This window comes from Medicago sativa, chromosome 7 (assembly GCF_051527215.1).
Source record: "Medicago sativa cultivar Bolivia chromosome 7, Bolivia_mono, whole genome shotgun sequence".
Lineage (NCBI taxonomy): Eukaryota > Viridiplantae > Streptophyta > Magnoliopsida > Fabales > Fabaceae > Medicago > Medicago sativa.
This window is the reverse complement of record NC_140755.1, coordinates 100,760,971-100,778,432: the sequence shown is the minus strand read 5'-3', so window position 1 is coordinate 100,778,432 and position 17,462 is coordinate 100,760,971. Positions and strand designations below refer to the sequence as shown.

The window sequence follows — 17,462 nt, the reverse complement described above, 5'->3', positions numbered from 1 at the left end:
GTGCGGTTTTCTCTCTTCTCCCTTTCGATTTTAACAAATCGTTCTTCTGCTTCTACTCCTTTCTGTCCCGTCGGTTTTGAATAGAGCGGTTACGTACCGTATCGAGTGGCTTCGATCGAACGATTGAACCATACGGTTTCGAATAGAGCGGTTACGTACCGTATCGAGTGGCTTCGATCGAACGATTGAACCATACGGTTTCGAATAGAGCGGTCACGTACCGTATCGAGTGGCTTCGATCAAACGATTGAACCATATTTTGAGGTGTAATTCTCGAGCGACTATATACTGTGCAGTATATACTCGTAACAGTGATCTGGGCTGTTTTATCCTGGAGACGGCGTGGTTGTTAGTCTACCTTGCACAAACTAGGGTAGTGCCGCGAAACGTCTTAAAGAAAGCGACCTGGTCGTGACTCACCCAGTAATTTCGTTCGGTATATTTTAAAACGAAAAACAACAATTTTAAGACGTTTCTGAAAACATGAGTACCAACAACGAAATTACTGTATCTGGAACAGCTATCGATTTCAACAAACCGTTTAAGTTTCACGGTAGTAACTTCAAGCGTTGGCAAACAAAGATGATGTTTTTTCTAAATACTAAAAAGGTTGCCCACGTCTTGAAGAATAACGTACCTGTGATACCATCGATGTCGGTTCCTATGGAAACGACTAGTAACGGTCAGACAGCAGTGGCTACAGATGCTTCTGTATCTGCGACAAATGCTGAGTTGGAAAGGCTTACGGCCGAACATGCTGAAAAGGTGAAACAGACTGAAAAGGATATACTCCTCTGGCAAGATGATGATTGCATGTGCAAGAATTATATTTTGAACTGTCTTGCGGATCATCTATATGATCTGCATCTTATTCATAAGACAGCTAAGGATGTTTGGGATTCTCTTCAGAATAAGTATAACACTGAAGAGGCTGGATCAAAGAAATTTGCTGTGAGCCGGTACCTAAACTATAAGATGAACGATGAGAAATCTGTCGAAATACAATCTCAGGAGCTTCAGAATATAGCTCATGAGATTTTTGTTGAAGGGATTCAATTACCTGAGCAGTTTCAGATTGCTGTGATAATTGATAAACTGCCCCCTGCTTGGAAGGACTTCAAGAATGCCCTTAGGCATAAGACTAAGGAGTTGTCTCTTGAAAGTCTGTTTACTCGACTTCGTATTGAAGAAAAGGCAAGAAAACAAAAACTGAATGAAGAGGTGTTTGCTGTCTCGAACAACAACACTAAAAAGAAATCTGTGGGTGCTGTTCTGAAGCCTACTGGCAAACAATTTAAGAATCAGAACCGCCCTGCAAATAAGAATTCCAATCGGAATAAGAATGGGAACCCACCAAAGGTCCCAAGAGCTCAACCATCAAAGAATGACCCTGCTCAACCGGTTAATTGCTACAATTGCGGACAACCAGGTCATATGGCACGAAAGTGTAGAAACCCATCCACTAGACCGGCTCAAGCTCAGACTCACTTTACAACAAATGAGGAGCAGCCGTATACTGCAATGACAACTGAAGTCAACATGGTGGGTGGATCTGATGATTGGTGGATCAACATGGTGTGTGAATCTGATGGTTGGTTCTTATTTGGCATGCACGACTCTGTCACGTTAATAAACGAATCATTTCTAATATGAGCAATATCGGTTTAATTCCTAAGTTATCTTTGAATGAATGTTAGTTTTTCTTTGAATGAATTTGAAAAATGTCAGTTTTGTAGTCAAGCAAAAATAACAAAAGGATTTCATAAATTTGTAATAAGAGAAACCGAACCATTTGAATTAGTACATTCTAATATTTGTGAACTTGATGGTAATCTGACTAAAAACGGGCAAAGATACTTTATAACTTTTATTTATGATTTAATGAAAAACAAAAGTGATGCGCTTGATATGTTTAAATTTTTTGTAAAAGAAATTGAAAATCAATTCAATAATAGAATCAAGCGCTATCGTAGTGACAGAGGCACCAAATATTTATCACACACATCCAATGAGTATTATAAAGAGCACGGAATCATTCATGAAACAACTGCACCTTACTCTCCTGAGATGAACGGTAAAGCGGAAAAAGGAAAAAATAGAACCTTTACCGAATTAGTAGTTGCTATCATGCTTAATTCTGGTGCAGCGCCTCATTGGTGGGAAGAAATTTTACTGACTGTTAGCTGCGTGCTAAATAGAGTACCTAAAACTAAGAACAAAATTTCTCCTTATGAAATTTTGTAGAAAAGACAACCAAATTTGTCTTACATTCGAACATGGGGCTGTCTAGCCTATGTAAGGATTCCTAATCCCAAGAGAGTAAAACTAGCCAGTAGAGCCTATGAATGTGTATTCATTGGGTATGCCTTAAACAGTAAAGCATATAGGTTTTATGACCTAAAGGCTAAGGTGATCATAGAATCAAATGATGCCGATTTCTATGAAACGAAATTTCCCTTTCTATCAAGAGATAGTGGGGGTAATAGTGGGGGCGCAAATATGAACACTACACCTGATCACACTCCGGTGATTAAGGATAGTGATGAGAACATCATAACTGATGTAACAGAACTTCGAAGAAGTAAGAGAGCAAGAACTGCTAAAGAGTATGGACCTGAATATGTGGTCAATACATTAGAAGAGGATCCATCAAATCTTAAGGAAGCTCTGTCTTCCTTGGATGCTGACCTATGGCAAGAAGCCATAAATGATGAGATGGATTCTCTACAGTCTAATGAAACTTGGCACTTGACTGAACTGCCTCCAGGCTGCAAACCAATAGGTTGTAAATGGATTTTGAAAAAGAAACTGAAACCTGATGGAACTGTTGATAAATACAAGGCACGCCTTGTAGCCAAAGGTTTCAGACAAAGAGAAAATATAGATTTTTTCGATACCTACTCACCAGTTACTCGAATCACATCCATAAGGGTACTAATTTCTTTGGCTGCTGTTTATAACTTGATAGTACACCAAATGGATGTGAAAACTGCCTTCTTGAATGGTGAGTTGGAAGAAGAAATCTATAGGGAACAACCTGAAGGTTTTGTAGTCCATGGACAGGAAAGCAAAGTCTGTAAGTTAGACAAATCTCTGTATGGTCTAAAACAAGCCCCTAAGCAATGGCATGAAAAGTTTGACAACTTAATGATTACGAATGAGTTCAAAGTGAATGAAAGTGACAAATGTATCTACTACAAGTATGATAAAAACATTTGCACTATCATATGTCTATATGTAGACGATCTACTCATATTTGGGTCAAACATTCCTGCCATAAATTCTGTGAAATCACTGTTGAGTAACAACTTTGATATGAAGGACCTAGGAGAAGCTGATGTAATTCTTGGCATCAAGATTACTAGATCAGATAAAGGAATTTCCTTGGATCAGTCTCATTATGTTGAGAAGATATTAAGGAAATACAACTACATTAATTGTAAACCTGCAAGCACACCTTATGATCCAAGTGTAAAACTTTTTAAGAACACTGGAGATGGTGTTAGACAAACTGAATATGCGAGCATCATTGGCAGTCTCAGATATGCCACTGATTGTACTGGACCCGACATTGCCTATGTCGTGGGACTCTTATGCAGATTTACAAGTAGGCCAAGCAAGGAGCATTGGCATGCTATTGAGAGAGTCATGAGATACCTGAAAGGGACTATGACATTAGGACTGCATTATCAAAAATATCCTGCTGTACTTGAAGGGTACAGTGATGCAGATTGGAACACCTTGTCGGATGATTCCAAAGCGACCAGCGGCTATATATTTAGCATAGCTGGAGGAGCTGTTTCTTGGAAGTCTAAGAAACAAACTATCCTGGCTCAGTCCACAATGGAATCTGAGATGATAGCACTAGCTACTGCTAGTGAAGAAGCAAGTTGGCTAAGATCCTTGCTAGCTGAAATCCCTTTATGGGATAAACCGTTGCCAGCTGTGTTAGTTCATTGCGATAGTACCGCGGCTATTGCAAAGATTAAGAATCGTTATTACAATGGTAAGAGACGACAGATAAGGCGAAAACACAGCACGATTAGAGAGTGTATCTCTAAATGGAGCGGTTAGAGTTGATTTTGTACGTACGAATGAAAACTTAGCTGATCCTTTGACGAAAGGACTTAATAGAGAGAAAGTCCAAGAAACATCCAGTAGGATGGGACTAATGCCTATAGCCCACGAATGATGGTAACCCGACCTATATGACTGGAGATCCCAAGATTTAGGTTCAATGGGTAAAAACAAGTCATGAAGTGGTAGAACATGCTATGAGAGAAAGAATATAGAAAGCATGATCCTGCAGCGAAAGAAGGATGAGGTAATAGTAACTCTTAATGAGATCTATACTCTATGTTGAGTGGGGTACACAGCTACAGGAGTACCCTTGATAGACTCACCTATACGAATGTGGAACTTAGGCCGGTCCTATGGAATTTTGAGGCAGAATTCCTAGAGCATTCGTTAAAACCGGGATACACGTGCAGGGCCTTAAAACGCACGGGCTTTTAGAATACACCTATGAAAAGGTTTGTGTGTGGATTCTATGTCTGAGATAGAGTTCAATGCTGTAAGCAACTCTTGTTAAATCAGAATACCTTCCACTATGCAAAGGTTCAAGTTGTTGGCGACACCTTTGTATATTAGCAGATCTTATGGAAACGTTTTACGTTATTTCTCGAAACCATTTTGAAGTCAAGTGGGGGATTGTTGGAACACTAGTCATTCTAGTGAAGAAAATTGGAAAGAAAAACACTATGAAAGAACTAGTGTGTGGGTGTGACTTAAAAATGTCCCACATTGGAGGGTCACCCCAACTAGTAAGTGTTTATATATGGGCAAAGTGACCTCCAAGGGTGTGCCCTTGGGGTACCCAATTTTGTGAACGGGTGAACGCTTACAAAATATATATATCACACGCGCGACGACGACGCCGCCGTCCGTCCGACCGGCCGGGTCGGGTCGGGTCGGGCTTGGGCTTGGGTCGCGGGTTAAAAAAATAATATATATTTTTTGTTACTTGAAAATGTTAAATTAATTAATTAATTAATTTAATCATTATCCGTAAGCGCTACGCGTAACAAATAAATTTGTTACGATCCGACCCGATCCAAAACGCGTATCCAGAAACTTCCGGATATATCCAATTAAGAAACAAAACGCGTTTGCTTAAGGATTAAGCAGACTTAATCCCCAAGTCACTCGTTTTTTGTTACAAACTCTCCCTATAAAAGGAGAGCTCGCCCCATTCATTCTGCACACCAAAATCTCACAGTTGATGCTTCCTGTGCGGTTTTCTCTCTTCTCCCTTTCGATTTTAACAAATCGTTCTTCTGCTTCTACTCCTTTCTGTCCCGTCGGTTTTGAATAGAGCGGTTACGTACCGTATCGAGTGGCTTCGATCGAACGATTGAACCATACGGTTTCGAATAGAGCGGTTACGTACCGTATCGAGTGGCTTCGATCGAACGATTGAACCATACGGTTTCGAATAGAGCGGTCACGTACCGTATCGAGTGGCTTCGATCAAACGATTGAACCATATTTTGAGGTGTAATTCTCGAGCGACTATATACTGTGCAGTATATACTCGTAACAGTGATCTGGGCTGTTTTATCCTGGAGACGGCGTGGTTGTTAGTCTACCTTGCACAAACTAGGGTAGTGCCGCGAAACGTCTTAAAGAAAGCGACCTGGTCGTGACTCACCCAGTAATTTCGTTCGGTATATTTTAAAACGAAAAACAACATGTGTATTGGCTGTTTTTGTATATTAAGCAGAACTGCATTCTCTCCCCTCTGGTGTATATCATCTCACTACAAATTCTTTTTTAAAGAAGCTAAACTAGCCCACCTAAATTGGCATCGGAGAGATCTCACTACAAATTCTATTCTTGTAGCTACTAATCTTTGGCATGAGATCAACAGTTGAGAGTAGGTTATATTATTGGAAAAGGACTTGTAAACTATCTAGCTATAGCCGTCTGAATTATAGTTGAAGCAACATTTCTTGTGGACATGTTTTTGACTAATTTATGGACTCATAGAGTTGTTGATATAAAGCAATAACTACTATAAATCAGAACTCTCAATAAATCATGTAACATTTCCTTTTCTTTTATTCAAATTCTTTATTCTTATCATAACATTACATTACATTACATTATGCCATGCAATGGCTAGAAATACTGGATCATTTGATAACCGGGAAAGAATGTTTTTCAAACATTATCATGGTAGCTATTTAAGATTTGACATTCTCTTATATTGTTGACTAATAACAGTAACAGTTGAAGGGTTCTCCTCAAGTATGACTTCATATCCATCACGAAAGCTATCCAATCCTTGAGCTATGAACTGCCAGAAAAGCCCACCAGCACATGCTCCTCCATTGCTAGCACTATCATATACGAAATCGTATAGCTTTTCAAAGTAACTGTTCCTCTTTTCCACACTATACCCTGAAGATTTTGAAGACTTTCCAAACTCAGTAATAAGAATTGGCTTATTTAAAATGTCCTTAGAGTCTTGAATATGGTCTTGAACCCACTTGTCAACAAATGCATCTTGAACAGCTTCGTCTGAACTTGATACCCTGGATCCATAATTCACATTATAGATTACTAAGTAGGATTTATTCATGTTATTTTAATTAATATATGTTGAATAGATGAACAAAAATTACTATATGTAGGATTTATTTACCATGATTCCGGGTAGAGATGAATGGTGGCGAAATCAATTTCAGGAACTTGGTTATTGGAAATGAAATCAGTTCCAACTCCATACCCGGGGTTCTTTTCCGGCATTGATTCACCGTAAAATCCTTCAAGACCAACTTCTAGTAAATGGTTGCTATCAATAGATTTCACATAAGCAGCCATTTCACTCACCCAATCCTGTAATTAACATAGTTAATTAGCAACTTTTAGTAAATTTATATATGTTGACAACTACTATATATTGACAAGAGGTAGATAATGACACAAAACCTATGTAAGGAAATAAACCTGAAATGATTTGCCGGAAGAGTCACTTTGAGAACGAGGTTCATTCATAAGCTCCCATGCAAAAATGGTTGGGTCATCCTTATATGCCAATCCAGTTATAGTATTATTTCTTGTCAAAATAGCCTGTACACATTTCAATCAAATTTTTCAAAATTCCACATATTACTTTATGTTAAAGTTTGTGTCTATTTATTTTTTCGTGAGAATTTATCAAACTTTGTAAATAGTGAATATATATCATGCATGTATGTGTTTGCATGTATCTCTTTTTCTTTATGGTTTAGCCTTAATTTTGTTTCAAGACTATTGATGTTTTAAATTTTTTAGGGAGTAATATAGTTTTTAAATTTTAGAGACTACTTGTTTTGGATGTAGCTCCACTTGTTAGAGTTTATTGAGTTTTCTTTTTATACATATAATATAATATGCTCAGTCATTTGGAAAAGATCCGTATTTGTCTTTCCTCATTATATTCTTACCACAACATGGTTTTTGTAATATTGTTTAACAATAGGATGTACGTAGAAATCATCATCATTGTTGACGTTCTGACCCTGTTCTTTGGCCCATTTCACATATTGACTTTTTCCACCATAATCATTCCAATTATTCACTAAACTTAATATCAATTGCACTCCATTCTTCCCTGCTTCTGAAATCACAAAATCCAATCCCTACAACATACGCAAATTAATAGTCATATATATGAATTAAGTTTAGCCCATGCAAATCTTACGTATGAAGTAAGTCAATTAAGTTGATATATCACTAATAAAAAATCATATTAGCAAGGGGAATTAGACAAGAAAAACGTGAAATTTATCTCTAAACCCGTCACTAAATTTAGTGGAGAGAAAATTAAAGAGTGGTTTTAGTTTTCATCGCTAATCTTATTTTGTTTAATAGTACATATATATATATATATATATATATATATATATATATATATATATTTTAAAATAAAACTTTGAATAAGTATATAATATGTATGAACATCTAATTATATGTGTATGTGAATCTAATATGCACATACACAACACAAGCAAAACATAAATTTATTTAGATGACCATTATTATAAGATGCAACTAATTAATACCTTGAATATATCTTCGTTATAAGAACCGGGTGAAATTTGAAGAGCTTTATAACCTCCATCATTGAAGGCCCATGTTCTTGCTAAGTTTAAACCATTTTGGGAAGCTTCTTGAAAAGTTGTAGTAACTTTAGACATTGTTGATGGGTCTGATGCTGCAATCATTAAAAAATACGAATTGAACCCATTCAAGTACAATGGTTTTCCGTTCAGAACAAAACTAGTTCCATTTCGTTGAACAAAACCGCTTTGGTAAAGAGTTTCACTATTGCCTAAGTGAGTGTTTGAGTTACGATGATGTTGATGATGATGACGGGTACGACGATGATAATGATTACCATTAGTACCCTTGCAATTCACATACTGACCAACAAGTACGTTCAATATTGTCACCACAAAAATTAAAAAAACCAAGTTTTTGAAGCCCATGGCTACAAAATAAAAAACTAGTTAAAGAAAGAACAAATATGCAAATTAAAGCACAAGTTTGAGAGATTCTAAATGCAAATTAAAGCACAAGTTTGAGAGATTCTAAACTTTGTTTTGTTTGTTTGTTTGTTTAGTATGAAAATGTAAAAGTGTCGTGATGTTTATATAGAGACGGAGATGAACAAACTAAGGTAGCATGAGAAACAATTATGAGCTTCATGCCATGCAGTGGGTCCCATCGAAAAACTAGAGTTTGTAATTGGTTGAATTCAATCAAAAGTTATTTTTTTATTGGACCCCATATTCTAGGATGAGCCTCAAATTCAGTTTATTTGGCCGTTGAGTTTCGTGTGCATGGACTGTATCGTTATTAGTTGGACTCTTTATTTTGACAAAAAAAATACTTTACGTTAATTGGACCCGGTGAAGTCAAAATCATGAAGATATATGGTGCATGGTACTATTTAAATTCTTCCTAAATTATGATGATGCATCTAGGGAGGGTGGAGGAAATTGGATTCGCTGATCGCATACATTCACGCGCAATCATTCACTGTGACCGTTCCAACAAGATTGAAATATCCTCCAAATTTTAATTAATTTTCTTTAACGTTAAAAATATTTAAACTTCTTGAGATTTGAATCGTCTAATTTTGATCAGACGGTCACACAATCACTAAATATGTGATTACATGCGGTCGGTGACTACAGCAAATCTCAGACCTTAAGATGGATGAATCATTGGTGACTATCGTTAAATGTGGTTAGATATACTAATACTTTGATGTTATATATATATATATGGGGCATATCTAGTGAGAATGGATATGTTATGTGAGAATGATAGGAATAATTATCAACCCTTGGATTAAAATAAATGGCTATGATTAAAAGGCTCCAATTTAATGTGAAAAAACCCCCAAAACCCACGTGCATCCCTTCCTTCGCGTTCTAACCTTTCTTCTTCCCTCACATCTGCGTTTCCACTTATGTGTTCTCCCATGTCTCTTCTTCAGGTTCCACAACCGTGACCTCTTCTTATTTCTTCTCCCTTTATTATTCTTTTATTTTTCTTTCCATTCTCATCTTTATTACATCACTCTCTCAAATTTGGATGCTTTGTTATTAGCCACTTCAATTGTTTCAGAAATTGTTCCTTTTCCTCTTGGAGCTTCTTTATCATGAAGTGAAAACAGTGCAATAAAAAATATAAAGAGTGTGGTTAAATCGTAAAACATAATTGTGTCAATTAATTATGTTAAAAAAGTGTGCAGCCATTGATCCAAGTTCTAGCCTTCGAAATAGGAAACACGGATCTGGTATTTGGGTTGAGTGGAACTAAGAAGGAGAAAGAATATTAGACGATAGAAAGAGGGAGAATCACGTAGAAAGAGAGATTGAAAGAGGGAGAACCACGGTAGCATTAAATTGGAGCCTTTTAATCATAGCCATTTATTTTAATCCAATGGTTGATAATTATTCCTATCATTCTCACATAACATATCCATTCTCACTTGATATGCCCCTTATATATATATATATATATATATATCGTCTCATTGGATAAAAAAATATTGTTTTAGTTAGCTTGAATATTAAGTTAGTGAAACTTCTGTTGCCCTAGAGTTTAGTTTTTTTTTTTTTTTGTGACCGGGGTTCGAACTTCGAACCTTGCATATATTATTCATTGTTCATACCAACTGAGACAAGACAAGCTCACGAGGACGCCCTAGAGTTTAGTTAGGCACACATTCACCATTCAATTATTAAATTTTATGTCATTTTTTTATATTTAATTAGTTTAAAGTAATTTTAAATTATTTTTTCTCACTAGAGTACCTTTATACAACAAAACTACACGGTACCAAAAAAAATCTATTAATTTATGTCATATATATCCTACTATTATCACATACTCCCACAAGAATGAATTATAAGGAAAAATGATTAAATTACACTTTTTTTAGGAATTATTAAATTACACATATTAAGAAAGATAATTGATCGTGTTTATATGCAATTTTAATAAAAATTCACGTGTCTTGACTAAATTAAACTTCTCGACTATTTAGAAATTTAAAAAGTCCAACTAAATCATAGTTTAAATATATCATCTTCATTTTTTATTTTGTTAAGTAATTTAGTGGCCAAAAATTCTTGTATTTTACAATGCTCCTATCAACTGAGAAATTAATCCAATTTCTCTCAAACTGAAGATCGTACTAATTTCAAATACTGTAAATGTTTTTGAATGCCGGATTTTCAATTCATATTTTAAAATTAAACCAAATCGCATACATAAAGTTACTACTTTTTTTATTAGTGTGAGATATATTGGAAAAAGTTATTGTATTAACATGTTGTTTTAAAATTAGATGTAACTAATTTAATAAGCCCAAATATCCTCTCCTAAAAATTAGATGTAACTAATTAACGTATATGGTGGAATTTAGAGTAGTGTATATAAAGATGTAGTTTGCATGAGAACATTGACTCAAACTTCATTCTTATCGTTTGTTTGTCTTTAACTATACAATATTTCTAACGAAAAAAATAAAAAAGAAAGTTGCATGTATTGCCTCAAACCAACTACTAATAACGTATACGAATATACCATAGGACACCAGCCTCCTTTAAATTTTGTTTTTTGTGGTTTTTTTCCTGTGAATTTAAGTATAGTCCCAAAATTTATGAGCAGTTTTATTCCACAAGTTTGTGAACAAATGGCGTCTCTTATTTTTTTTTTCTTCTCTTTCTCCATAAAAAATTGAGGTTATTGGAGCATATATTAACGTGAGATCAAACAAACACGTAACTTTGTGCAAAAAAACAAACACGTAACATAACTAATTCTAAATGCCGTCACCTGCATTTGTTGACATGTCTCCAACTTCTAACTATTTTAATTTATGTATGCTTTCCATTTTCTTTTGTTTTAATTATTCCTATAGGCCTACTTGTTGCATTGCTACTTAGGCTTTGTTTGGAGGGGAGGGGAATGAAGGGTTTTAAGGGTACAAAAATATAGAGGAAAATAGATTTTTTTTTGAACAAGCCAAAATGGAATATATTAGATTACCAAAGGTGATTCATCTCGCACAAGATGTGCAAAAGAGAACACCCAACATAAACAGAGTTTAGTTACAGTCTTACTTCAAAAGATAAAACGAATAACAGAAGAACATAAACAAAAAGCTACACCAGCACACCCATGCATAATAAAGGATGTTGTCCCCAGTCATTATAACTGAAGGCAAAGCTGGGCATATTTGCCTTAAGCCAATTAAAAGACATAATCTTGACCATTTCTGCTAAACGATCCGAAGTCAATAACTTTTGCTGAAAAATCCTGTTATTTCTTTCCTTCCATATAACCCAAACACAAGCATGCCAGATTAATGTCATAAAAGAATGAGTAGACCTCAACAAACCTGCCAACTGACCAAATTGCTGAAAGTGGTCGCCTATTGTAGCTGGAGCAATAAAAGAAATGCCTACCCACCGATAAACATAGTGCCACACTGAACCGAAGACTTCACATTGAAGAATGAGATGAGCTGCAGTCTCAGCACAGCCGCACCCCCCAATGCAAAAAGTGCCATCCTGATGAATAATTCCCCTACGAAGAAGGTTATCTCGAGTTGGAAGTCCATAGAGGAAAATAGATAAATTTAACTATTTTAATTTATGTATGCTTTCCATTTTCTTTTGTTTTAATTATTCCTATAGGCCTACTTGTTGCATTGCTACTTAGGCTTTGTTTGGAGGGGAGGGGAATGAAGGGTTTTAAGGGTACAAAAATATAGAGGAAAATTGATAAATTTTTCACATTTTTTGAAAGAGTATTTTTTTAGAGAGTGATAAATTAATACTTATGATTAATATATTTTTAATTTTAAGAATATTACAACAACATATATTAAATTTGAAGAATTCACATAAACTCCCCCAAACCTCCCCAAAACCCTCCTGCAATACAAATTTTGAGTTCTGCTCTTTAGCAACACGTTTTGCTCGCGCCCAACTAAAATACCAAAAATACCCCTGCGTGAGTTAACTCACGCATGTGTTAAAAATTATGCATCTTAACATGCGCTGCGCAACTTAGCTCACACTGGAATTAACACTTGCGTGAGTTAACTCACGCAGGGGTATTTTAGGAAGTTCAGTTGGGCGCGAGCAAAATGTGTTGGGTAAAGAGCAGAACTCACAAATTTTTAGTTCTACTGAATGAAGAGGGTTTTATATTTTGAAGTAAAGCAGGCCCCCTAAAACCCCTCCTCCCAATGTCCTCTATTTTTTTCTACTTACTCCTTCCTTTTTTTTCCAAACCCTGCCCCTTCAAACTCGCAAACAAAGCCTTAGGGAATCCACAAGGTAAGTTGTCCTCTGGAATTGATTTTAAATTCTGGCCTTCTTCAATGTTTAATTTTTTTTTTTTTGAATCGGCAAAATATTATTAACCAACAAGCCCGTGCGAGGAGCACTAATAAGCTCGAGTGGAAAAAAATACATACAGGGGGTTTAAATATGAATTTGGTTTTGGTGAAAACGAGGGTTTTGACATTTGAGAGCCAAAAAATAGAAGGAAAAAAAGAAGAAGATTAACATGACATTAAATCTGAATTTAATCTTTGACCTGAATATTTTGGATGATACACCAATTTGTGTATGTTTGCTTGGATGGAGGGTCATGCGTTTGTCAAACTCATGGTGTTACCGCGAGTTTATAAAAATTATGGTGACATTGATTTAGTAGAAGCTATAAAGTGTAACTTTTGTTTTTGTTAAAATTATGGATTTATCATGATTTTGAGTTTACATTATAAGACTCTAAAGTTTTATTAAATAATTGTCAAGATTAAATAATAATATGTGATCCATCGTGATTTCATTTAATTTAATAAACTAAATTCACTTCAAAGAGGGATTGTTGGAACATGTGTGGAAATTGAGTTAAAAGACTAAACACAAATTCCTATGTTGGGTAGAACTAGTGTTGTGTGAATTGAAAAAAGTGGAAGTCCCACATCGGATGGAACACACACATTAGTAGTGTTTATATAGTGGGGGTGTACCTCTAATAAGGGTACATAGTTATGTGAACGAAGTAAGCACTAGAGAAAAAATAAATATATTGATATATATTTTATCATTTGGAAATGATAAATTAAATAATTAATTTAATCATTATTAGAAAGTGATTTCTTAGTCCCCAAGTTTTGCTAAAATATTTTGGAACACAATCTAGAATATTTTGGAATACAATCTGAAATATTTTAGTAGGCAATCTAATATATTTTAGTGCTTGATCTGAAATATATTTTGGTACATAATATAATATATTTTTGTACTAAATATAATATATTTTGGTACTTAATTGAAATATTTTTGTACTAGATCTAATATGTGAATTACTTAATGACAAAGTAATGTATTAGTTGTTCCCAAAGTTTCTCACTTATTAGTTGTGAATTTTTTCTATAAATAGAGAGCTCACACAGTGCATTCCACACACCAAAGAGTTTCATTGAGTTGTCGGGAACTCTTTCTCTCTTCTCCCTTTCTTGACTTGTTTTGACGAGTCTTTCTTCTCTTCATCTCCTTTTTCTGTCCCTTCGGATTTAAGAGTGTTCTTAAGACCATAGTCCCTTTTCGGTTTAATGTCCCTTCGGAATTAAGAATGGTCTTAAAAACATAGTCCATTCGATAATATAAGTCCCTTCGAAATAAAGAGTACTATTAAGATCATAGTCCCTTTTGGAATAATAATGTCCCATCGGAATTAAGAATGAATGATCTTAACGGTATATAAAATATTTCAATATTTTTCTATTTGAGGAAAAGTGGTGGTAACACCATATTTGAGTGGTCGTAGTACCATATTGATAGTTTGAAGAAATTAAAGTTAGAATGGTGGTAACGTCATATTTGAGTGGTCTCAACACCATAATAGAATGGTAATAATATCATATTAAAGTGGTTTCAGTATTAAAGAGTGGTCTTAGTACCATATTTGAGGGTGTAATTCTCGAACGATTTTCTACAGTGCAGTAGTTAATCGAACAGTTGTAGCTGGACTTGTTTTATCCTGGAGGCGGCGTGGTTGATAGTCTACCTTGCACAACTTTGGGTAGTGCCACGAAACGTCTTAAAGAGAGCGACCTGGTCGTGACTCAACCTAGTAACAACTTCGGTAGATAATAAAATTTGGAAATCCAAATACAACAGTTTGGAAATCCAAAAACAACAGGGATTAACATGGAGACCTAGTTAATTAATAGGTACTCTTTTTTTTTCTTCAAAAAGATTGAAACCACTTGTAGGGAGGTTGGGCCAGAAAGAAAAACTTTGCTCACTACCTCCTCCACTAATATGAACGTTGCGATTAAGTTCCCTAACAATAGCTCCCTAAAATCTCCACAACACTATTACAAATCTCATTGTTGTCATAGCTCTTCAAACTTACAATCTTTTCCAACCACCACAGTCAGAGGGCTTATTTAGTCCCCTTTTCTTGCAAAATTCTCCAGCATCTAAAATGTTTTCCAATCCTTTCAGACATTTTGCCACAACCTCGGGGTCTGTTCTGTACATATCAACAGATCACATAATGCCTTGATGCACCCTTTCCTCACCAAGCACCTAGAGCAATGTCCATCATACACTTATGTCATAAGTTTTCATCACAACACAGAATGCTAAAAAAGTAAATAACAATATTTTTATACACATCAACTAATTTTCTAATAAACCCCAAGTGTTCTAAACTGCATGTATCAATATTTCCCACAATTCCATGGACACGGCAATATATATTCCACCACATGTCATTCTTATTATTGATTTTTGTTCTTTTTAGTTTTTACACCTAGAAGAGAGACTTCCTGAACAAAGTTGCACTGTGTCGATGAATGTTAAAATCTGAGTAGTAATTAACAACTTACATGAACTACATCATAATTTAAGCAAAGCTCGCTCGCACGCAGGCCTTATATAGTGTGTAGCACTATTTGAAGTAAATTAAAACTCGGGACATTACATAATGTCATCATATAAGTTAGGCATAACATAAGAAACCGATATTACATCCTAAATTGAATACATGATCAGTTGTATTCATACCTGTTGATGATTGCTCACAAAACCAAAAAGTTGCTTCATATTGTAAATCAACATCGTTAGACTGTAATGGTCGTGTCATTTCAGGAATGTCTTTTATCTGTTAAACAAAATTAAGAATATTTTTATGTTGCATTTCAAAATCACACACAAAGCTCTATCCTGGACATGCATTATATGTAGCTCTAGCTCTTAATTGGAACTTTTTTTCCACATAATTCCGCTAAAGCCTCTTATTTTGCAATTGGTATCTGTCTTTAATCATGGTTATGCTTTTGACATGGAACAATTTAGTTTTAGAAAAAATGCAGGCATCACACAAAGTGAGTCAGTACACGCGTGCCAGCTCCAGATTAAAAAGCTTCAATTGCAACGCGAACTCTGATTTCCAAAGGTTAAATATTATATAAATTTAAAACAATCATCAGCTGGTCCCGTAGCTCAGTTGGTTAGAGTGTTGGTCTTATGAGCCGAAGGTCGCGGGTTTGAGCCCCGCCGGGACCATGCTTTGGTTTTCTTTTTGGGTTAAACGCAAATCCTGTTACGAAATACTCTGTATATATCGAGGACTCAAAATCATTCATCATTCATGTTGTACAATCAAAATCCAATCCTTGTCCTTTACAAGACTGTATTACATTTTTTTTTTTAGCAAAAGACTGTATTACATGTTAATTATATATTTTTATTGTTTTTATTTTCTTATCAATTCCTCTACCTCCTACCTAAATCTATAGGTTCTATGATATTTCCTTCGAGAATAGTTAAGATATGGGTATGTGATCAAATTAAAAAAGACGTTGAATTGCAAGTAGATGTAATTAACTAAAAAGAGGAACAACTAAATTCTTCTAATTAACAAACATCTCTTGACTTTTGTAAGATCTCAATGGTCGTTAAACTCTCTATAAAAGTTTTAATGTTGTTGTATGTTCAATGATGGATTCGAATTCAAGACTTTAATTAAGTTAGAAGAAACGTGTATCATCTCATCTAAGTGCACTTGGGGTTAAGGTTACATTTGTTTGAACCAACAACCGTCGATTTTCAGGAAGAATAAGTACACAATCCTCACTGTAGGATTATTTGTCATTCAAACATAGCATTTATCTAACATTAAATGATAGGTCAAGATCAGGACTAAATATAAGGGTCCGTTCGGTCCACAAGATAGGAAAACATAATATGATCAAACTATCATATTTTGATTCAATCTGTTGTTTAGTGCACCAATATGAATGGATAATTTAAACCCATTAATCATATCATGCTCCCCTTTGTTATTTTTATCCTTAGTTTTTGGCGGGTTAGCAATCTGAAAACACAACCATCAAACACATGTATCAACTAAATTTATTATATTATTGGTATCATTGAAATCTTTATTATCTAATCCTAATCTACAATGTAAACAATTATGCAAAACCCTAATCCTTGATAATGAGCGGGAAAATCTCATTTAATGTTCAATTTGAAATTCAAATTGCATTGTAAATAGTAAAAAAATAAATTAATGTTGTATGTTTTCGATACTTGGTGTTGCATATCTATTTTATTGGAAACTATGTCTCTGACCTAACCCATCTCTCTCTCTTCTCTCACACGCATTCTCCCAACGCCACCATCTGCTCCCCCACCAGAACCCTATCGGAGCTCCGCCGTATCACCACCAAAACAATTATAGCTCTGACCATTTTCTCACAACCAAGCCTTTCGGCTCCGCCGCTGCTGTCTTTGATTCCAACCCAACACTTTCTTCTTGCTCAAATCAGAATCGCTGATCTTCTCTCTCTTTTCTCTTTATCG

General features: G+C 35.2%; 1 protein-coding gene, 1 long non-coding RNA gene and 1 other non-coding gene across 3 annotated transcripts; 1 reads left to right on the top strand and 2 right to left on the bottom strand.

Moving 5' to 3' along the window:
• Window positions 1–6,097: 6,097 nt before the first annotated feature.
• On the bottom strand, window positions 6,098–8,678 carry LOC146911265 (putative mannan endo-1,4-beta-mannosidase 9). Its single transcript, XM_085723941.1, has 5 exons — window positions 8,109–8,678; window positions 7,491–7,685; window positions 7,012–7,134; window positions 6,707–6,900; window positions 6,098–6,596 (listed from the first exon to the last, which is right to left on the bottom strand). Exons 1-5 carry the CDS (start codon window positions 8,532–8,534, stop codon window positions 6,242–6,244), a joined length of 1,293 nt encoding a protein of 430 aa, XP_085580067.1. The 5' UTR covers window positions 8,535–8,678; the 3' UTR covers window positions 6,098–6,241.
• Window positions 8,679–14,951: 6,273 nt separating this feature from the next.
• LOC146911264 (uncharacterized) lies at window positions 14,952–15,933 on the bottom strand. Its single transcript, XR_015019352.1, has 2 exons — window positions 15,660–15,933; window positions 14,952–15,179 (listed from the first exon to the last, which is right to left on the bottom strand). It is a non-coding gene; the product is annotated as an uncharacterized LOC146911264 (long non-coding RNA).
• Window positions 15,934–16,086: 153 nt separating this feature from the next.
• On the top strand, window positions 16,087–16,160 carry TRNAI-UAU (transfer RNA isoleucine (anticodon UAU)). Its single transcript has one exon. It is a non-coding gene; the product is annotated as a tRNA-Ile (tRNA).
• The last annotated feature ends 1,302 nt before the right edge of the window (window positions 16,161–17,462 follow it).

Bases quoted from the DNA above. Each gene is read 5' to 3' on its own strand.
- LOC146911265 (XM_085723941.1), bottom strand. From the start codon at position 8,534: ATGGGCTTCAAAAACTTGGTTTTTTTAATTTTTGTGGTGACAATATTG. The intron at 7,686-8,108 runs GTATTAATTAGT...CGTATGTTGTAG, and splicing joins ATAACGAAGATATATTCAAG to GGATTGGATTTTGTGATTTC. The intron at 6,597-6,706 runs GTAAATAAATCC...TTATGGATCCAG, and splicing joins CATCTCTACCCGGAATCATG to GGTATCAAGTTCAGACGAAG.